The sequence below is a fragment of the Corvus hawaiiensis genome, chromosome 19 (genome assembly GCF_020740725.1).
Source record: "Corvus hawaiiensis isolate bCorHaw1 chromosome 19, bCorHaw1.pri.cur, whole genome shotgun sequence".
Taxonomy (NCBI): Eukaryota; Metazoa; Chordata; class Aves; order Passeriformes; family Corvidae; genus Corvus; species Corvus hawaiiensis.
In genome coordinates, this window is record NC_063231.1 from 7,597,015 (window position 1) to 7,617,851 (window position 20,837).

Consider the following 20,837-nt stretch of genomic DNA (forward strand, 5'->3'; position numbering starts at 1 on the left):
TTCAATAAAATCTTGTGAATAGGATTGTGTTTAAGCAGAATACTATTATTTTTCTAAAGATCAAAGGCAGTTTTTCTCTGTTGCTAACGAAGTAGGGATTTACTACAAAAAATTCCATGAGAACTAAACAATCACCATCCCCTGTTTTTCTCAGTGAATCTCTGACATGCTTGGTACCATTAACTGTTTTTAGAAGTGTTGTTATTCTTAAATGTTCTTTCCAAAGCTGTCCATTTTAGAAAAATTTTAACTCGTGACATACTGAAGTGTAGAGGATGAAAGAAATCATTCTGTACCTAAGGGTGAGAAATACAAACTAAAAAAGCATTGAAGATGTCGATATGCAAAGCAAAGAAACGGAACCATTTCTTCAGTGAGTGTGTTGAGACACCACATCCCATAGTCCTTGGTATAATATTAACTGGTTTTAAACACTCAGTGGGCTCAGCAGCAACTATCCCGTGGTAATTTACTTGTGTGTCTGAGCCCTGCCCAAGGGGAAATATTTTACTCTAGACCAAATTCTGAGTCATACCTCAGAAGACACTGAAATCACCGTGACTTTCAGTCAGGATCCAATCGCTATAAACGTTACCTCCCAAATTCCCCAGCACTTTGGTGGTGCACAAAAACTTGAGGACAGACCCCAGTCTGAGTGTTGGCTACTCAGGCTCACAAACATCCTGGTGTCTACAACTTCTTACACCACAGTTTGGGACAGAGGGTTACAGCTCCAGTTCTCTCTTTTTTCCCCCCTGGATGCTCCCAGATTTCGCGGTTCATTGGTGACAAGAGTCTCCGTGGCTGGCAGGAGGTGCTGCTGGGCAACTACATTGCTGGGAGAGGTCTGAGTGACGCTGCTCTGCGCAATGAAATCTTCAGCCAGGTGGTTGCCCAGACCTGGAGGAACCCAGACATGGAGCAGAGCCAGCGAGGCTGGGTCCTGATGGCGACTTTGCTGAGCTGCTTTGGCCCCTCACCAGCACTGGAGAAGCCACTGCTGAAGTAAGAGGAGAAAAGACCAAGGCAGGTTTACACAGGGGTTAAGAAGGATGAGCGGTGCTAAATGGAGCTGCCTTTTCCTAGGTTTGTGTCAGACTATGGCATGGAGGGCTACAACGCCGTTTGCCAGCGCAAGATCCTGACAGCAGCTCAGTGCACAGAGGCAGAGCCTGCACCCTCTCGGGCTTACCCTCCCACCCAGCTGGAGTGGACAGCAAACCAGAGGAGAGGGAAGATGGTGCTGGATGTTCATACCTTTAATGGTAACCCGATCTTCTGCCCTCCTGCTGTCTTTTAGTCTCTAAGGACTTTTTCAGGATAGAAATCAGCATTTGGGTAATAATTCCCTCAACTAAGTGAAGAGGATCAGAATGCTGTTTGCTGGTACAACCATGGGGGAAACAAGCATCTGAATCTAGACCCAAAACTTGCAAAGTCTGGGCCTGGTGGGACCTGCTTCTCAGGCTGAGGGATGAGATTGTCCTGGGTTTGGGCCCTTCTCAACAGAGGGTTGATCTGCCTGTGCATCTCTACAGGGCTGGTTTTCCTGCTCTCCATTACAGCTCAACCTGTGCAGCAGTAATTTGTTACAGGGACTTTCTGCCCTTCTCCTTTCTCAAATATTACCCAAATCTACCTCTTGAGCAACCACAGCTCTGTGAATTGAGCACAGAACATCCCTGCTCTGGCTCCTCGTGAGTGGCATGGTCCCCAAGCAAACCAGGACACTGCAAAGGTTTTCACCTGTCAGGCTGGAAATGCCAACCTGTGCCAACAAACAGATATTTTGGGTGTGAATGTGTGCATGTGGAGCCTTCCATGACCTTTCAGTCCTCCTGTGGCCCTGCTCAGGAGTGTGTGAGACTTTCCAGCTGGGCTCTGCCTGTGTCCCATGGAATGTGGGTCCTTTGGGTCCTGCTGGGGAGGCTGTGGGTACTGACTTTGTTCTCTGTGCTAGAGGAGATGTTCTCAGCTGAGGTGGAGTCCTGGATGACTGGGGAGCAGTATGCAGCCTCGATCCTGAGTGCAAGGTACTGCCAGAGGATGGAAGAAGGTCTTGGGGTGTGAGAGAGGCTGTCACAGCTCTGAGGTTCAGACTGGTTGGGCCTGCAGGCTGCAATTTATAGGGTCACATGTAGAATGCTCACTTCTTGCCCACTGCAGCCTGTGCTCCCTTCTTCACCCTTAACATAACCCTCAACCATAAACAGTGGGCCTCTTTAGGAACAGAGGAACCACTGGTGTGATCTGTGAGAGCAGCTTCAGAGGAAAAAAAATTAAAAATGACAAATCTTGAGTGATTCTGGGTTTTTTTCCTAATCCTGGGCACTTAATAGTTGATTCACACCCTAAATCTAAAGGACTTATGCCAGGATAGACAATGTGAGAAGAAGCTGAGTGTAATGTTTTCCTTCCTCTCCTTTCCCCTGCTTACCTGGACACCTTTCTTCTCTCAGGGGCTGCGACAAGAAGACTCGAGGGTGGTCTATCTCCATGTTCACTGGCAACACATGGCAGGACCTGCTGGGCTGTGACTTTGTGCTGGACCTCATTGGAGAGATGGAGGAGACCAGCAACTTCAGCAGCTCCTCCCAGGCCCCCACTGAGTACCCCATCAGTTCAGAAAGGGACAGGAGCATCCTCCAGTCCTCTAACCTGGACACGTGAGCCACCTGTTCCTCCTGCCCCACCACTTTGTGGCCCTGTCATCCAGTGGTTCATCTTTCAGCACTCTGGCCCTCATCTCATTTTCCTCTTCATCAGGATCCCTCCTGCTCCAGGTATCCAGGCCCCTGCCTTCCCCCCACCCAGCCTGCCTCCAGAACTCATTGGTCTCCATCCAGGTGAGCTTTAGCCCAGGACTGTGGGAGACACTGGGAAGAGCCAGATGGGCCCCAGCCAGGGAATCAGGGCAGAGGGGGAGTCAGGTGGTGATTCTTGTTGTAGAGCTCCACTCTGACACATGACTAACAGGGACTGGAGGCAGGGGAATGTTTCTTCCCTGCCTTGTCACCAGACTTGTCTCTGCTCCCAGATCCAAGGTTCAGAGATGACCTGAGGACCCCTGTAGGCTTGGATCACTACGTGGATGATCTCTTCAGCCCTGTGCTGCATCAGGGCTCCAGAGTACCTGTAAGTCCCCTCATGTTCCCTCCTGCCTTCTCTCTGCAGCTCTCCTGTCTCTGTGAGTCCTTCAGCTTTTTTCCTGCCTGTTCTCTGCCCCTGCTCAGCTCAGATGTGCCTTTGGATGTCGTCCCCTCCAGGAATTCTGTCCCTCTGAGCTCAGATAACTGTTTTGGATTTATTTTGATGCAGGATATGGAGAACAGGGAGAGTCTCACCAGCCGCATGAAAGGAGGTGGGAAGATTGGACCCACACAGAGAGGAATCCTTCCTTCTACAGGTCTGTAAGGGCATGGGGACAGCTGGGAACATCTGGGACCACATGAGCTTCAATGAGCACAAGTCAGGGAGCCCCTTAATGCTAATTATTGTGTGGGCTCAGCTGGTTCATGAAGAGCACTGGGCTTTAGCACAGGCTGCATTCTTCACTCCCTGGTGAGACAGATGCTTTGGGAAAGGTGTTAGATAAGGGAATGACTTTGTTGTGCTTTTAATTTCTCTTGAGCTGGTCTTGGGGTCAAGGCAGCAGGTAGCTTGTTTCTGACCCAGGCCACCTCTTTCCTAGACAAACACTTGTAAGTCTTGTATTCACCTTCTCTTCACCCCAGGCTTTCACAGAGCAGTTGGTGCCTTTATCAGGAGTGGTTTTAATCTTTCTTATTACTTCCTCACAGAACTTCCCATCATCTGTAGCTATTCCTTGGGTTAGTAAGTCTGAACCCTGAAGAGGTTCTGGTTTGTGTGTTTGGTTTCTTTACTTTTCCTCACTTCTGTGAAGCTAAGACTCTGGCATTTGCAGCAGGGTGGAGTCAAACACCAACTTATTAATGGCACTGACAAATCTGCATGGATAGGAACACACCCAGCAGTCTCAGAAAGGTGGGGAATGTCCAGTTCAGTCATTCCTGAGACTGGAACTACTTCTGGCTGTTGGAGAGGCTCTGGAACATGACAAGCCCTATCACAGATCACTGTCTGATGCCAGTTTGTCACTTATGTGGCTTCTTAGATGAGTGAGGGATATGATGATCTTCCTATGGCATCCCAGGGCCATTCTCACTGGTGGTGACATCATGGTTCAGTAGATTTGTGCTGTGTGCTGACTCCTCCCAGCTGAGTCTGACCCCCACACCCCTTGCTCTGCTGGCTTTGCACTCAGTGGGGTTTGTTTGTGACCCCATGTGAGACTTGACTACTGAGAGCAGAGGAATTCCTTTCTCCCCACAGCTCCTCCACGTGACACACAATGCTGTCCAGCCTTGCCACCCACTGCAAAGAGACCAATACAGATGTGGCAGTCCCAGCCCCAGAGATCTTTGCCCAGCCCTCAAGAGAAACCCTCCTCTGTAATCAGACACAGGCACAAATTATTTATAATCTTAATCATGAAGAATGGTGGTGTCCTAAGCCATGTTGCAGAAACAGAGTCTGGATACTGCTATTTAAATTCTGGCAGGCCACACATCTTTCTTTGGTTTCCTTTTTCCACCTGAGTTTTGCTGTGTCCTGCTGTGGCTGGTGCATGTGGAGAGCACCAGAAGTGAGAATATCTCAGGATATTCTCATTTGGAGTTCTCCAAAAGCACTGTGCACTTGGTCTTTTGCCTCTAGGCTTCCCTGGAATGACTCAAGCACCAGTTTACCAGCCCATGCCCTCCATGGTGGGGATGCCAGCAGCCATGCCCATGATGGGGGCTGGTGGGGTTGCATCTATGCCAGGTAAGAGCAGTGTTTCTGTAACTCTAGAGGGAAGGGGATGGGACGGGGGTGTCAGTGGAGCCTGTGCATTTCAGTGTCAGGTGAGGGGCTCAGTGAACACTCCAGGCTGATGCTCAGGCTCTGTGGGGAATGTTCACCAGTAGGATTTTGAAGATGATTGTGTTGTCTTCCACAGCCATGGTGATGCCCCAGCCCGTGGTTCCAGCTGTAGATCCCAGCCAGCTGGCAGCACAGCAGCAAGCCTTTATCAACCAGCAAGCCATGCTCATGGTGAGTGGAAGGGCCCCAGGAACTGGGGAAGAACCATGCACTGGTGTTTGTGCCTTGGAGGGGAGCCCAGCTCTCCTCCTCTTTGGGCCTGCTCCGTGTCACTCTGTGCTGGGGTGAACTCTATAAAGTGGGGATTATTCCCTGCAAAACTGGGACCCCTTTTCTTGCCCCTTTGTGTCCGTGGGGACATTGAGGCACCATCAGTGAGTGAGGAGCAGGGACAGGAGCAGGCCCTGAGAAGATTCAGCTGCAGTTCTCATGGGGTTTTAAGCTGGGATTTGCTACAGATGCATTCTGCTTTCTGTGCAAAGCCCTGTGAGTGCATGGCAGTCCCAGGCTGGCAGCTGAGCCTTTTGGGGGTGTTAGGAGCTCTGCATCCTTGGCCAGCTGGGAGAAGAGTCCCTGGGCATGCCTTGTCCACATACTGGGAAATTTGCAGTGCACCATGTGGATGTTTTGTGATTAACAGTGAAAATGCAGGACAGCCCGTGACTGGTGGCGAGGTTTGTGTAGCCTAGAGTTCATGGACCTTGCAATTCCTTCCCCAGGCCCAGCAGATGACCCTTCAAGCCATGAGCATTTCCCAGCAGCAGCAGCAGCAGGAGCTGCAGAAACGGCAAAAGTCTCTTGAAAACTCAAGGCCAAGAGTCTCAAGCCCAGCACAAGCCTCATCCCCAGCCACTCTCCCAAAACCCAAGCAGCCTTCCAGCAGCCAGGCTGCTGCAACACCACCGAGGTCTCCAGAGCCACCAGCTAAGGCAAAAGAGCCGGTATGAGCAACAAACAGCCGTGCTGGATTTGGCCTGAATTTCATGTTTGGTGTTAGCCCTGCCTCCATCCCTGTGTGGTGGTGGTTTGGCAGAGAGGAGAGCAGAGATTTGTGCTTACTGATGATACTGAGACTTTTCAAACTCTGCTTGCTGAGTCTTTAAGGATCAAACCTTGGTGGCATTTGCTCTGTGGGGGTTTGGCTGCAGGGTTGGCCAATTCATTTCCAGTTAAACTGAATTTTTCCACAGGGAAATGAATTACTCTGAGTTCTTTATCTTCCAGCAGGCCTCTAATATAATCCTTCTTTGTGCTTGGCTGAGGATTCCTTGTGTTAGAAACGGATCTGTTGGGACACTCCTGGATGGGGAGAGGTTCTAGATCAAAACTTTTTGAGACAAAATCACCCCTGAGCTGAAGGGCACTGCAGGGGTACTGCTGGCTGGTGCCAATTAAACAAGTTGTGCACTGTCTGCAGGATTATGACTACATGGAAGAGGAGTTCTCCAGCAGTGGGGATGATGACTATCCTCGGGAAACCTTCCAGCAGAAGAGAGAGTACTTCCAGAAGATAGGTGAGCGTCTGCCACTTGGGGAGTTTCACTCATCGTAACACCTTGCTCTGCAGCCTTCCTGGCATGCCCAGGTGTTCTTGTCTCCCCGTCTGGAACCCAGCTAATCCCTGAGGGAGCTGCTGGTGATATGTGTGCAGGAGTTTTGGGTTCTTGTTCAGCTAGCTACAATTCAGACTGTGAGCTGCTGAGGGGCCAATTTTCTAGAAGTCTGTGGGCTTATGACTGCCACATTCTCCCTCACTCTAGGAAACAGGTTTTTACTGACTGAGGCAAGAGTGGGAACTGTGCCATCAGTGCCAGATTTTCTGTGTGGGTTTGACCAGTTCAAATCCCCCTTTCTATGCAGGAGAGCAGCACATCCGAGTGAAGAAAGTCAGACCTAGCAAAACCTGGACTCCTCCAGCAAAACCCCAGCCAAAGGAGGAGGAGGAGGAGGAGAGGAAAAGAGAGGAGCAGGAGGAGAGGAAAAGAGAGGAGCAGGAGAAGAGGAAAAAAGAGGAGCAGGAGAAGAGGAAAGAAGTGAAGCCTGTCCCTAAACCAGAGCCAGGTAAGATGTGCAGTGCAGACCCAGGCTGGTTGACAAGGAAGAACTTTCCAGGAACATCAGGCCAGGGTTCAGGCAGAGGAGGAAAGGATCAGGCTCTTCTGGGAGTCTGCATCTTGACAGGAGAGGAAAAAGAAGAATGTCTGAGCTTTGGGAAATGGGATCCCAAATTGCTTTTTTGTGGAAGGCTTTGGCCAGCCAGCATCAGAGGGAAAGAAAGGGAATGTCAAATGAGATAAAGGGATTTCTCCTGTGCCTTTGCTGGTCTGTTGATTACAGTTGTCACCCCGACAGCTCCTGCTTCCCCTTTGCCACCTCCTGAGCCAAAGCCAAAAAAGGAGATGCCAAAAGTGAAGAGAGAGCCGCCTGTAGTGAAGCCTTCAGACCCCAAGGCACGTCCTGCACCCAGCCACGAGATTGGGAACATCATCAAAATGTACCAGAGCAGACCAGCCCCCGAGCCCCAGCCCATCGAGCCCATCAGGTGAGAGTGTGGAGTCCACCCTGTGGGCAGGAGGGAGATGGGGGTTCTCCATCTCAGCTCTGCCACGTGGCTCCATCGTGCCCAAACCCCAGAATGCTGTTCCCTGTTCCCTTGCAGGAGAGTACCCAAGCCATTTATAAAGAAGAACGACCCCAAAAATGAGGCTCTGGCCAAGCTGGGAATGATGAACATCTCCCCTCTCCCTTCGGTGAGTTCTTTGCTCTCTGGTCACTTTAAGAGCTCAGCAGAGAGAGCCTGTCCATCCCATTTCCAGCAGGCTGGGATCTCCCTGGTGCTGCAGTAGCAGCCAGGTGATTTCTGGTTGGGTTATGAGGTAGCTGGGAGCTCACACCATGGTGCTGCCCACCCTAGACTGGGTTCCAATCTGTAAAGTCATCTGAGGTCCTGAAGAAAAGGCTCTGGAGCAGCAAGTCCTTTTGTGAGATGCTTAAGGCTGATCTGGAAGCAAGCAACTCATGTTCTCCACATTTGGCACCAAGGCTTTGGCTTGTTAACATCCTTTTTTCCCTTCTGAACTGGAAGCTTTGATCTCAAATACTTGGTCCTCTGGGTTTGGTTGATCATGTCTTTGTAGATTTTGTGTTGATCTAAAGGCAGTGGCAGGCTATTGCCACAGATCTTGCTCCATGGGTGGGCTGCTGCCCTAGGATGACTTAGGACAGAGCCCAGGAATGCAGAGAAAAGCTGGCTCAAATGGTTTTGCTGTCTTCCAGCCATCTCCTCTGCCACAAGAGAAGAAAGCACCTCCACCTGTCAAGCCCAAGCCAGGCTCAGCTTCCAGCTCTATCAAGGAAAAGCAGTTGCCTCTCCTGTCTATCTTTAGACCAGAGGGTACCCCACCAGCTTCCCCGGCCCCTCATGCTCCCCCTCTTCCCCCCCCAATGCCTGAGGACCAAGGGAGGCAGGAATCCACAGGGAAGGGTGAGTATTGATCTCACCCATGTGGGATTTGGTAGCAGGGCAGGGAGGGGAGGGGGCTCGAATCAGCCCAGGAGAGTCATGGCACAGGTCCTGTCATCAGTGGGCCAGAGGCTGAGTGAGCTGTGTGAGACCAGGGGGATTGTGCAATCAGATCTGTGGGTAGGCAGAGAGATGTCACAGTTCCAGTCTGGCCCAGCAACCAGCCTGGCACTTCCCAGCTCTAACTTGTCCCTTCTGATAAATGCTAAAAATAGAAAGGTCCTTTGGGCTACAGCTTTGTCAAGGTCCAGCCCACAGTACTGTTATTGTTTACCTGGGGCATAATTATCAAAGTGGCAATCAGTGGGTGGACTTTAGACCAGGGAGGAATGGGAAGCCAGGTCTTTCACCTTACAAACCTCTGGAGGGATCTTAGAGACAGGCAGAGGAATGAGGGAATGTTTCTCAGAGGGAGGCTGGGCCTGGGAGACCTTGGACACACAAACAGTGTTTGGATGCTGCCCACTTTAAAAAAGTAGAGCTAATGCTTATCAGCAGTGGCTTGGAAGTGTTATTCAGTCTTAGTTTTGCCTCTGAATTTCAGTGGGAGCCTGAATTCATTTTATACATTGGATACCTGTACCAATGTATTTCAAGCTGTTCAAAATTCTCATCAGCATCACATTTCACAACCTGCAAGGAACAGTCAGCCAAACACATTACTGAAGCTTCCCTGGTATAAAAGAAATTCCCTGTTAGTTCCTCCTCTCTTAAAAAATGGTTCTTTAGGAAGTCCTGTGAAAGTCAAAGTAACTGGATTAGCCTGAAAAATTCCTTCATGCTTTGGAACAGGGATATAGAAACAGCTGAAGTATGGGAATTACTACTTTACTTGTTTATGAACTCTGAAGTTTTGAAAGTTTGAAGTGCTTAAATGAAGACATTCCTACCTCATAAAGTAACAACTTTGAACAGTTGTTCAAAGATTGAGCCTGTCTTTAACACACCTGCAGAATGACAATCCAGTGCTAGTTTTGGGTGCCCTGTACCACAACCTCAGAGCCTCCAAGCTCAGGGGAGAACTTTTATGTCCCTTTGAAATCTTTAGCAGCCGGTTTATAATGACAAAAAGTGAAACCTGTGTCTTCAGCCTCAGGCACCAGAGGAGTATTTTCATGGGAGGCTGAGTGCTCCCCGTGCCTGGAGTGTTTCTATTCTTAGTACTGAACTTTGTGGCTAATACAGGAAGTGTAAACGCTACCAGAAATGTTGGGAATGAGTGGTTTATGCTCCCATGAGCTGGTCACTGGCCTTCAGGAGAGTCCCCAACAGGAATATTCAATCAGGAACTGTTCCCTTTCTCCTGGTAGGTCTTCGATGGGTGGAAAGGACCTTGTAGCCCTCACAGCCCATCTTCACTGCTCTTTGTCCCCACACAGACTCTGCAGTGACAGTGGCAGGTGATGATGGCATCAAGACTCAGCTGTACAAGCTCACCAGCAGTGTCAGCTTTTCCTATATCGACCCTGCCTGGAAAATTTTTCTGCGCAAAGAGGTTCGGTTCCTTGGCTGAGGATTGGCTATGGTGGGGGGAGACTCATCCCATCTTTGGTTAAAATGGGGTTTTTGGTCATAGGCACTCAGTGTAAGACAAGGGCACAAAGATATTTCTGGGATCACAGACATAGGAGCTGGAGGCAGGGGATCATGTCATGGGGAATCTGGGTCCTGCTCTCCCTTACTGACGCTTGTGTCTCAGTTTCTCTGCCTGTCCTTTCCTTCCTCTCTAGACTACTGAGAAATCTGAAACCCGAATTTGTTGTTGCCTGATGCTTTCCTGATAAAATAGTACAAATGTGTTTAAAATCAAGTATTGGAGAGTGTGCTAAACTCACCAGGGTTCATCCCTTGCTCTCACCACTCAGGTTTTGGTCCTTCACTCCTGGCCCTTCTGTTTACATTCACAGCGTCTCCTCCCTGCCTGTCCCTGGAGATGAACTCGCTCCTCCCTGGCAGCAGGGCATATGGATTGCAGAACATCCCTGGGGAGCTACTTCTGCAGTATCTGTAACACCACTATTACCCTCCTCTTGCAGGTGTTTTACCCCAAGGAAAATTTCAGCCACCCTTATTGTCTGAACTTGCTGTGTGAACAGGTAAGCACAGGAGTGTGGCTCAAGGCCAGTTGTCTCTCTGGGGACAAAGCACTCCATAATTACATTGCATAAGTTACCTTCCCTTCTCCATCCCAAGCAGTGCAAGTCTCCTCTCCAGATCCACCCAGTCCAGCCCCTGTTCACTCCTCTCTGAGACTCAGTTTTACAGCCTCAGGAGCCCCAACACAGCCAGGTGTGGCCTTTGCACTGGAAGCCTCTCTGTTCCCTTCCTCTGCAGATCATCCGTGACACCTTCTCTGATTCCAGCTTTCGGATCTCCAGGGAGGAGAAGCGCAAGATGAAAGATCTGTTGGGTAATTAACAGCCCCATCACCCCTTCTCCTCGATGGCCATCCCAGCTTCTGGTCTGAAATGAGGAACTGGCCTCCAAGGCTTTCAGACAGGACTTAGGGCAGAGGAGAAATGTTTGTCACTGCAGCAGGAAAGCACATTTGTAGAGTGCAGTGTAGGAATGTTTGTTTATTCCAAATGGCCCTGAAATTCCTGTGAGCCAGAAAAACTTATTTCTGAAATGTTTATTGTGGGGAGAGGAAACTAAAGCCCAAGGATAGGATTTTGGTTCGTTTCAAATTCCAACTGTCACCTTTGACACGATCTGCATGGAGAAAGGGATGGAAACCAGTAGCAGACTGGTGTGTGCAAGTGTCCTTTCCCCTTTAGTGTGGTTTGCTGTGCTGTGAACACTGAGGGACTGCTGGGAATGAAGCCCTGGGAAGAGGGAGACTTGGCCACCTTTGTCTTTCTGAGCAAGTAACTGTTTTGTAACCCTGCTAGCGGAGTTCCGAGTTGGCAACAATGCCCAGTCCATTCAGGAGGATGGCATAAAGAAGAGGATTGTAGTGGCTGCTCGGGACAACTGGGCCAACTATTTCTCCCGCCTTTTCCCAGTTCAGGTGTGTCTTAATTCTCTCACCAGACCCTGGGCTTGCTTTAGCTGTGGCTCAGTTCACTCTTTGTGTCCCCCTGCCTGGCCACACTGCAGTGATTCCGTACCTTCCATACTTTGCAGGGTTTCACACCTCGTGTGTGGCATCTCCTTTCCCACCCGTGCAGGTGGGATGGAGCCTTCGATTCTCTGTGCTGCACTTCCCTTACAGGGTGAAAAGGGAAGTGATGTGCAGATCCTGGGTGTTTCTCACCGGGGCATGAGGCTACTGAAGGTGGAGAAAGCAGCTGGATACCGTCCTGAGCACCTCAAGATCCTATGCAGCTACTGGTGAGCAAAAGGCCCAGGTTGCTGCAGGGGGACAGTTTGTCACACAGAGTGTCACACAGGGTGCTGGAGGCAAACTGAATGGGGGAGCTGAAAATTCCAAGTCGAGCTGTGCTCTCTTGGCTCAGTGCAAGTGCTGTGCTCACCTCTGAATGACTCACAGGCCAGCTGTGAGTCACTGACCCTCCTGCTAACGATTCTGGCTTTTCCTTTTCCTTCCTACTTGAGCTTTGCTTACAACAAGTGAGCGCTGGGGGTGAGTCAGCTCCGTGTGTGTCATCACAGGGGGCTCCTCAGGGTGAAAGCCATGAGCAGCTGGTGAATGGCCAACATGGAGCGTGTAGAGGCATGTCTCCATTCCCAGTCCTTGGAATGGGCTCCCATCCCCACGTTCTGCACCCCAAGCTCTGGCAGCAGGAGCCTGAGCACGCTGCCTTGTGTTCCCAGCTTTGCAGATGTGCTGTCAGTGGAGATGAAGGGCAGCAATTCCCTGGAGTTCTCCCTGAAGACAGAGCAGCTCATCCTGCACTCTCCGAAGGCTCCGTGCATCAAGGCCATGGTGGAACTCTTCATCCAGGAGCTGAGGCAGGTGAGGCAGCAGCTGGAATGCAGTAGGGAATGAAGGTGGTTTCCCAGATGAACCTGAGACTGTCAGTGGGATGACATCACCCGAGCCCTTTGCATCCCTGGGATGAGAACTGACCGGGCCATGGCCCTTTCCCCAGGACACCAACTATGTCGTGGCTCTGCGCAGCTACGTCGTGGATGACAAGAGCCTGCTCAGCTTCAAGAAGGGCGACCTCATCGAGCTGCTGCCCATGCAGGGCGTGGAGCCAGGTTTGTTGGGATTGGCAGGACCAGGATCAAGGGCCTGCTGGATCCATGGTACCCAGAACCAGAGGAATACAGGGTGGGCTGGTATCATCAGCCTCCAGCTCTGCTGGACAAGCCACCTTGTCCCAGTTGCCTTAGCTATAGGAATAGATAAGTTATATATATGTTACCTCAGGATGCAGGAAAACCTGGTGAGTCTGATGCTCTCCTTTGCCAGCAGAGAGCTTCAGTGCTTGTTTCTCTTGGCAGCTGCCCTGGTTCCTGACTCTTTCTCTGTTGCTTTTCCAGGGTGGCAGTTCGGCTCCACTGGTGGCCGCTGTGGTCTCTTCCCCACCAGCCTGGTGCAGCTGGCTCCAGCCCCTGACTACCTCAGCACCAGCATGGACAGACGGGCGGAGCAGCGGAAGAGCACGAAAGCTTCCCCGGAGAGCAGGAACACCAGCAGGGAGGTGAGCAGTGCTGGGGAGGAACATCCAGGGGCCATGGCCGGGCTCTGTGAGAGCTGCCAGGGTGGGTGCATGGCTCTGGTAGTGTCTGACCTCTGAGGGCAGAGGGAAGATGGTGAGTGCTTAGTCTTTGCAGATGAGACACTCAAATCCATCATAGTGTTGGAGGGGAGGCACCACATGCAGATGAGGTCTGGCAGCTGAGAATACACACTGCAGTTCCTCAGCTGATGGTTTAGGGCAGCTTTGGTGGTGTTCCTGCAGAGTTCTGTCCTCAGCCTGACACCAGAAGCCAACAGCACCATGTTAGTCCCTGCTGGTGACCGTTACACCATGACTGACTTCGCCACCACCTACTTCCGAGAGGCTCAGTCCATGTGAGTAGGCTGTGCTCCTTCCCAAACAGGACCAAGGTAGCCTGACCCACACCAGGCCGTTTCTGGGGGTATTTCTTGGACTGCATGTTCCCTCTCCTCTGTCTAGGCAGGGCCTGAAGGGGATGTCTGCTGAGAAGAAGAGTGTAGCTGACCTGGTGAGGCACACCAAGGTGAGCCCCATCCCTCCCCCTGGCCACAGCCAGAACCCCAGCTCCAGCACTGCCTCTGGCTTTGCCCCCACATGGCCAAAGAACAGATCCTTGGCTGCAGTCTCTGGACAAGTGTAGGTGTCCCCTACTCTTCGGTGCTGCCTGTGAGATCCTGGGAGCTCAGTCTGTGGTGAAGCCTGCAGAGCACAGCTCTGTGTGATCCACATCCCTGGTTTATCCCTGTGTCACCCCTGTAGGTCTCAATCCAGGCGTCTTTGCTCTGGTACTCTGACAGTGAGCTGAACGAGCTGGCTACCAAGAACTTCCAGAGTAAGGACCTCCCTGGGCACAGCACTGCAGAGGGGGGAGTGGGGTGCTCGGGGTGGGCTCACACAGACACTGTGGGGCCCAGTGGGAGTGGAAACAGGGCGAGGAGGGCCCCTCCTAAGGCATTTCTGCAGTTCATAACCACCTGTGTCCATGCTGAAAGCTTCCAGCAAAAGGGACGTTGCCTTGAGTGCAAACTGTCCCAGAACACTCTGCCTGGGCTTTGGGCTGACTCCAGGTGTCCAGTGCAAGCCTTGTAATAGCAGAGGAGTTTTCAGGACGCTTCCTTGCCCACTGCCAGCCCCATGGCAGAACCACCCCTGCTCAGACTAAAGGCCAGGCTTTGCCTTGCAGTGCTGATGCGGTTCATGGGAGATCAGCCAAAACACAAGCACCAGGCTGAGGTCCAGTGCATCTATGAAATCCTTCAGGTTTGTGAGCTTCCCTGGGAAAAGTGCAGCAGCACCAATGGGAATGGAGGGCCAAGACCTTGCCAGGAAGGAAAAGAGCAGGGAGAGCCATAATGCCACCTCCTACATGAGGAAGGGAGCTGAAACAGACTGTGGGGAGGGGTTGCATGTAAATGGTTTCCCTGGTTATCACTGTCTGGATGAGAGCATAACCTGCCTCTCCTCTCTCCTTCTTTGAGCCAAAATAGCACTGGAGACCAGAGGCTGCAAAGGCCAAACTTTAAGCCAAACTGGCAGAGCTCTGAAGCTGGGAGAGGAAGGGCACAGAGATGACCTGGGAATGTCTCTGATGCTCTTATCCTCTCTCTGATGCTGTTTTCTCCTCTCTGGATGCAGCTGTGCAAGGAGAAGGAGAATTTGCACGATGAGATCTACTGCCAGGTCATCAAACAGGTCACCCACAACCCTCACCAGTGAGTACCAGCACTGCCAGCTCCTGTGTGTGCACAGCTGGAGAGGAACCATCTGCTGCAGGGACACCAGAGCCAGGGGAGAGGGTGTCTCCTCATGATGTGTTGTCCCCAGCTGCTCCAGTGCTGAAGCATCTGCTGAGCACTCAGGAAATTTTGCCCATCACTGGGTGTGGCATTTTCACTTCAGTGGATATTTCTCCTTGTATTTCTGGCTGCTGATCTATCTGGGCACCAGTAAACGTTCCTGGTGGCTCCTGGTCGTGGTGCTGTTCAGAGCTCTGATTTCTCCTCCCAGCCTTGGGGAATTGATAAAAATCAGTCAAGGACTGGCTTGGCCCCACACTGCCCTGTGAGGTGGCAGCAGTGGCATCCGAGTGGCCTTGACTGTTCCTTTTCTTTGCTTGCTATTGGAATAACTGTATCAACCTCTTGCTCAGCACAAGAAACCTCTGCCCAAGGGCTGACACCTCCTTTTCTGCCAACTGCCAGAGGTGTTCTGGGCTCACTTTGAGCTGCTCAGAGCAGGAATTGTCTGGTCCCAAGGTGCCCACAGTCCTTTCTGTTCCCCAGGGAGAGCGAGCTGCGGGGCTGGTTGCTCTTAAACCTGCTCACTGGGTACTTCCTGCCTTCCAAAATCCTCATGCCCTATGCCACCAAGTTCCTGCAGCTGGCCAGCAGTGATCCATCCAGCACCCACCACGGTGAGACTGTTTGTGTCCTGTAAAGCAAATATTCTAGATCTAATCCCCCCATCCTGTCATTCCCCTGTCCTGGAAACTGTCTGTGGCTGGCTCCTCATGGTTTGGATGTGTCCTGGGAGGGTGGGAGGTGAGGTCAAGTCTCTCTGCTCCCCTAGAAGTGACCAGGGGTTAAATTTGACCCACCCAGGATGACCCAACACCATAGGACATGATGTTTAGTTCTCTGTTTGGCTCAGCACATGGAGCTTTTTCCTTTTCCTGCAGATGTAGCCAAGATCTGCCAGAGCAACCTGCGGAAAAACTTCCTGTATGGGGGCCGTCGGCACCTCCCTTTCCCTGTGGAGATGGAGGCACTGCTGGTATGGAGGGACAGGGAAGTGGGGATGGTGGGAAGAGGGAGAGGGCAGAGGGTTGCTTGGAGGTGCCACGTGCAGCGTGACAGAGGCAGATGGTGTTCCAGGAGAGGAAATGGAGCATGTGGATGGAAGGAGCTTGGGAAGTGCAATGCCACAGAGTGGCCAGGGAAGAGGCAGGTGCTATGGACAAGCAGTGGAAGGCAGGGATGAGGAGGAAGAGGGAGAAACACCTGTGGGGCTGATGGGACCCTGCGTGTCTTGCTGCCTGAACGCTGTCCTTTGCAGAAGGGACACGGTGCCCGCCGGCTGGTGGTGCTGATGCCTGGAGGCATGGAATACCTCACCAAGATCAGGACATTCACTGTGAGTTTCCAGCTGTGAATTCCTTCACTGGTCTGGACTCTGAGCCACACCAGGGAAATCCCTTATCTGACATGGAATAATGTGTCTACCTGCCCTTGGGCTTGCCTGGTCACTGTATTCATTTCCTTCTTTCCTTGCTTCAGGTGGCCAAGGAGCTCTTGCAGGAGATCTGTGAGCAGATGGGAATAGGAGAACAGCAAGAGATACAGGACTTTGTTCTCTTTGCTGTCAGGAGTGACGACAAAAATCTTGGCAAGTAAAGACCAGCATGGAGCTTCTCTCTTCCAGCAGCCTCTGTAACCGGGAGCATCACAGCTCCTGCTTGGAATAGTTCCTCCACCCTTGCTGGCTCCTGGGAGGGTCCTCCTAAGCAGTTTCCCTGTGTATTAGGGTTAAGGATTGATGCTGCTTGGGCTGTGTTGCTTGTTCCTGAAAGAGGTGTGTGGCTCCGTGTCCCTTTGGAACGGCTGATGGTTGGAGTCTAAGGGCAGGGTGGAGCTGAGGTGGGCAGGAAGGCTCCTGTCCCAGCCCTTCCACCAAGAGGGATGGATGACCCTGTCTCTGTGTCATGTAGGTAAAATGGTGAGGCCAATTAAACTGGAGGAGTATCTCCATGATTACCTGCTGGAGGACAAGCTGGTCACTGTGACCTTACGCAGGCTCACCTGGAGGACACCTCTGCACTTTGACAACCAAATTTACACAGACGTCCATTATGGACAGGTAAGCAAGAGCAGGACCCTCCCTAGCAGGGACAGATGTAGTGTCCAGGCCAACAGGAAAGTGCCAAGGGGGCTGAAAAAGCAGGAGGGCTTCGGCTGATAGGCTTTGTGTGCTGCTTCTGGGAGTGACTGAACACTGAAGCTATGGATGCCAGGAAGGCTCTGTGCCTGTGGCCCTAGCCTGGAGCAGTGCTGCTCCACACATTGTGCAGCTCCTCAGGCTCTTCCTGAGCCCAGAGAGCCTTTGTTTTGCATTATCAGCAAGGCAGGGTGTGGGTCTGTGCAGCCTGGCACTGCCCAGACCTGCCTGTACCATCTGGCAGGTTTAACAAAGGCCTCTTTGCTGTGCTGCCCCTCAGGTGCTGTGGGATTACCTGAATGGGAGGATCCTGCTGGGCCAGAGTAAAGAAACAGAGATGCAGGTGGGCCTTTTGGCAGTGTTCCAGCACTGGGCCAAAGTGGAGCAGCAGAACTCTACTCCCTCCAGGTACGTCTGTGGCAGAGGGGATCTCTCTCTGTGCTGGCCATAGGCACCACAGGGGTTAGGAGCAGGTACCTGGAAATCCTCTCTGGTTAATTAAGAGATGTCCAGTGCTGGAGAACAGAGAGTGTCATGAGGGTGCCACGGTCATTTCATTTGATTGCCATGGGTTTGTAACACCAAGAAGGAAAGGGATGAGCTCATGGCTTGGGTGAATCCTCCTTTGTTCTCTCTCACAAGTGTCAGAGGTTTCAATCCTGGACACCTGAAACCTGTAGTGAGATGCCCAATGGGAATGAAATTGTCCCTGGATACTGGAAACCTTCAGTGCTGCAGCTCCAAGCTGTATTTTCCCACCCCTTCCTTCCCTCATGCACTTGACTCAGAGCTGAGGTAATGCCTCCATCAGATCCCCTTAAAGCACCAGCAGCAGGGAAATGGCATAACCCTGCTGGTCACTGAAAAGCTCTTGCTGTGTCCAGAAAAGAGGGATTTCTCTCCATGCACGGGTCAGTGGTGCCAGCTGAAGGGTGGTCTCACTGTCTCTGATGTTTCCTTCCACCTGACCCAGTGCAGGCACTGTTGTGCTCTTCCTCTCCACCCTTGTCCCCAGATACACAATGGAAAATTGTTGTCCCATCCCCTCCTTCCTCTTAATCGCCTGGCTGATGTTGGACTTTAGCTGGGCAGGGGGTGAATTAGAATCTGGTTTTTGGCACAGGGAAGAGCTGAAGGAATACACTCCAAAGACCCTGCAGCCCTCCATCAGCTCCAAGGCTCTGCAGAACCACGTGGCCACACTGCTGAGAACAAGGAAGCCCCTCCAGCCACTGGATGCAAAAATCCAGTTCATAGGTGAGGAGACATCCAAATCTGCTTCAGTTTCTGTGCTGGTTCAGTTTCTGGAAGCTGCTCCAAATGCCCTTTTGGGACAATTCATGAGGTTGTTGATGATTCTTGGAGCCTGGAAGGGGCCATGGCAATAGAATTCCCTGACAGCCTCTCACTGTGGATTAGAACTTGTTCCCAAGCATGGTGGTCAGAGTAGAAGTTCCATCTCTTGTAGGAGTCTGCAGTGGATTTTCAGAGCTCTGTACAAGCTGTGTTTTAATTTATATTCTAGCTGCACATCTGTTTTCTGGTCAGAAAAGGACAGGACATCCACTGAGCCTACTGAGAATTGAGTCTCAGAAGCCAGGGAGGGAGGGAGAAGTTGCCAATCTTACTTTTTAACGTAGAAAATCTTGGGAACACTGGCAGCTTTGACCCCCTCAATCTGGTGCAGTAAATTGCTGGCTGGAAGCTGCTGCCCTCAAGGCTGCTTTTTGCTCTGTTCTAGAGCACGTGATGAAATTGCCTTTCTTCGGCTACACCACCTTCGTTGTGGAGAGAATCAGCGATGACACGGTCCCCGTGCCTTGTTTCTTTGGTGTGAACAAGGAGGAGATCATTGTGGTGGATGGCTCCACCCAGGTATGCCAGACATTTTCCCCTGATGAAGATACCAGCTTTGACTTTTAGAAGAACTTGTGTGGGAAGAGGCTGGAATTCCCTGCATCACAGCCACTCTGACAACAGCACTGGCCCAAAGCAAGAGAGTGTAGAACAGTCATTACAGCCATGGGCTCTTTTGTAAGTCCAGTGTTCATGCTCACAAGCACAATCCACAGTAAAACTAAATGTAGAACACATTCCTGCTTGTCCCAATCCTGTGGGAGTTCCAGGGCTGTGCTGGGCAGCTGGAGCCTGCCCTGTATCCTGCACACACTACCCTGTGCCCCAGATCTTCCCTCAGCTTTCAACAGGCTCTTGAGGTGACTTGTGGTGAGAATCAGATGGTGTCACTGGTAGGGACTGCTCCTGAGAGTGGCTGGTGGCTTTTCCCCTTCACAGGTGGTGTCCCAGGTCATTCCCCTGAAGGAGCTGCAGAAGATGCGCACCCTGAGGCCCCTCTCCAGCGGGGGCCTTCCCGGCCTGGAGCTCAGCTATGGCTCCCCTGGCAGCCCCAGGGCCATGTGGGTGGAACTGTCACAGGTGAGATCAGCCTGCACCTGCAGCTTCCTCCTGGCACCTCACCAATCACCCTCCCCTGCCCAGCTGAGCCTCTGCTGCTGCTCCTCTCTCCTGCCCCAAAGGAGGAGGGGGACACTGCATTTCCCAGGCTCCAAAGTGCAGCTCAGTCCCAGCACATGGCTGATATTTAATGATGGGAAGTGATTTATGGGAATATTTAATTAGGGGAAGCAGCTCTTTCTGGGGCAAAGAGTGATTGATGCTGGTTTGTGTTTTGACAGGCCAAAGAACTGTACCACACGATTGTTGTCATCCTGGATAAAACAGAGCTGCACTCCTAGAGCCTGAAAGGAGGAGAATGGCCAAGGAAACAGCACTGTTTCCCTTTCTCTGAACTTGATCAGTGCTCCTTGACCTGTCTTTGGGAAAGAACTCTTCCAGAAGACACCCATGACCTTGGCCAGCTGCTTTCTAAGAATGCCACCGCAGTGTTTGTTGATGGAGTGACCATAACCCTTGTGTCCTGCCATTCAGTCCCCAAGCACTTCCTTGAAACAATCCAGGCCGTGGCTAAACAAACCCCAAGGGCCTCTCCAAACCACAGCCCGTTCCAACAAAGAGCAGCTGGCCCAAAGCAAGCACTTGCCTTCAAGCTTTGCACTGTGCAACTCCTCCTTTCTGTTTTCAATTAATTATCATGAGCAAAGCCTGGTGCCTGCCAGAGATTTGTGTATCCCAGTGCCCAGCTGAGGCCGTGTAATGCCTGCACTGGCTGCTGGTGTTTTCCAGGAGCCAGATTAGTCTCTGAATTGATATGCAGAGGTCCTGTAGCAGGACTTGTGAAGCAGGAGTTCATAGAAAGCATCTTAATTGAAAAGCAGATGAGTGTTAATAATACAATTAACACATATGCTGGGGCACAAATTGAGTTGCAATGGTAAGGAAGTTTATTGTTAATTAATTCCTCACTGACATAATTATATGCACATGCTTCCCTCTACTATAAAGAAGTCAGTCATGGCCATGCAGCTGTCAGACTTCAATGATGGCTCCATGCCCATGGAGGAAGCATCTTCAAACAGAACTTGTATTATACTGAAGTGTTTCAGGTTGTACAAAAATGTTTAATTTATTTTTATTGCCACAGCTCTGCTACTGACCTGAGAAGTAACTGTCCTTTAGGAAAGTGCAATAAAATAAGCACAGAGATGTTTTGAAGGTATGATATGGTAGATCTCACATCTAACCTGGGAAAACTCAACTGCAGGTAATGGGCAAAGCTTGAGGAAAATGTTGTCACTGTTGGCAGGGAAGGGGTGCTCAGTGCATTGCTCTGAGGGTGCTCAATGCAAGCCCTGATGCAGTTAGACTCTTCCTGGTGAGCTGAT

General features: G+C 51.3%; 1 protein-coding gene across 4 annotated transcripts in view; it reads left to right on the forward strand.

Annotated features, from left to right (window-relative positions):
- The window catches only part of LOC125336004 (unconventional myosin-XVB-like), a 26,982-nt gene extending 6,315 nt beyond the window's left edge, over positions 1–20,667 (forward strand). For all 4 annotated transcript variants that reach the window (XM_048324078.1, XM_048324076.1, XM_048324077.1 and 1 more), the window contains 38 exons: positions 770–1,005; positions 1,087–1,265; positions 1,961–2,033; positions 2,460–2,666; positions 2,767–2,846; positions 3,038–3,135; positions 3,319–3,406; positions 4,738–4,845; positions 5,021–5,115; positions 5,664–5,885; positions 6,362–6,458; positions 6,805–7,005; positions 7,297–7,486; positions 7,604–7,694; positions 8,221–8,428; positions 9,847–9,962; positions 10,504–10,563; positions 10,802–10,877; positions 11,359–11,477; positions 11,682–11,800; positions 12,245–12,386; positions 12,523–12,634; positions 12,920–13,080; positions 13,342–13,454; positions 13,561–13,624; positions 13,861–13,933; positions 14,285–14,361; positions 14,737–14,813; positions 15,384–15,514; positions 15,779–15,873; positions 16,156–16,233; positions 16,377–16,485; positions 16,808–16,956; positions 17,315–17,442; positions 18,158–18,291; positions 18,776–18,909; positions 19,330–19,470; positions 19,731–20,667. In XM_048324078.1, coding sequence (XP_048180035.1) covers positions 770–1,005; positions 1,087–1,265; positions 1,961–2,033; positions 2,460–2,666; positions 2,767–2,846; positions 3,038–3,135; positions 3,319–3,406; positions 4,738–4,845; positions 5,021–5,115; positions 5,664–5,885; positions 6,362–6,458; positions 6,805–7,005; positions 7,297–7,486; positions 7,604–7,694; positions 8,221–8,428; positions 9,847–9,962; positions 10,504–10,563; positions 10,802–10,877; positions 11,359–11,477; positions 11,682–11,800; positions 12,245–12,386; positions 12,523–12,634; positions 12,920–13,080; positions 13,342–13,454; positions 13,561–13,624; positions 13,861–13,933; positions 14,285–14,361; positions 14,737–14,813; positions 15,384–15,514; positions 15,779–15,873; positions 16,156–16,233; positions 16,377–16,485; positions 16,808–16,956; positions 17,315–17,442; positions 18,158–18,291; positions 18,776–18,909; positions 19,330–19,470; positions 19,731–19,790 — 4,641 coding nt within the window. In that variant the 3' untranslated portion in view covers positions 19,791–20,667. The remainder of the gene's footprint in view (positions 1–769; positions 1,006–1,086; positions 1,266–1,960; positions 2,034–2,459; positions 2,667–2,766; positions 2,847–3,037; positions 3,136–3,318; positions 3,407–4,737; positions 4,846–5,020; positions 5,116–5,663; positions 5,886–6,361; positions 6,459–6,804; positions 7,006–7,296; positions 7,487–7,603; positions 7,695–8,220; positions 8,429–9,846; positions 9,963–10,503; positions 10,564–10,801; positions 10,878–11,358; positions 11,478–11,681; positions 11,801–12,244; positions 12,387–12,522; positions 12,635–12,919; positions 13,081–13,341; positions 13,455–13,560; positions 13,625–13,860; positions 13,934–14,284; positions 14,362–14,736; positions 14,814–15,383; positions 15,515–15,778; positions 15,874–16,155; positions 16,234–16,376; positions 16,486–16,807; positions 16,957–17,314; positions 17,443–18,157; positions 18,292–18,775; positions 18,910–19,329; positions 19,471–19,730) is intronic.
- Positions 20,668–20,837: the final 170 nt, after the last annotated feature.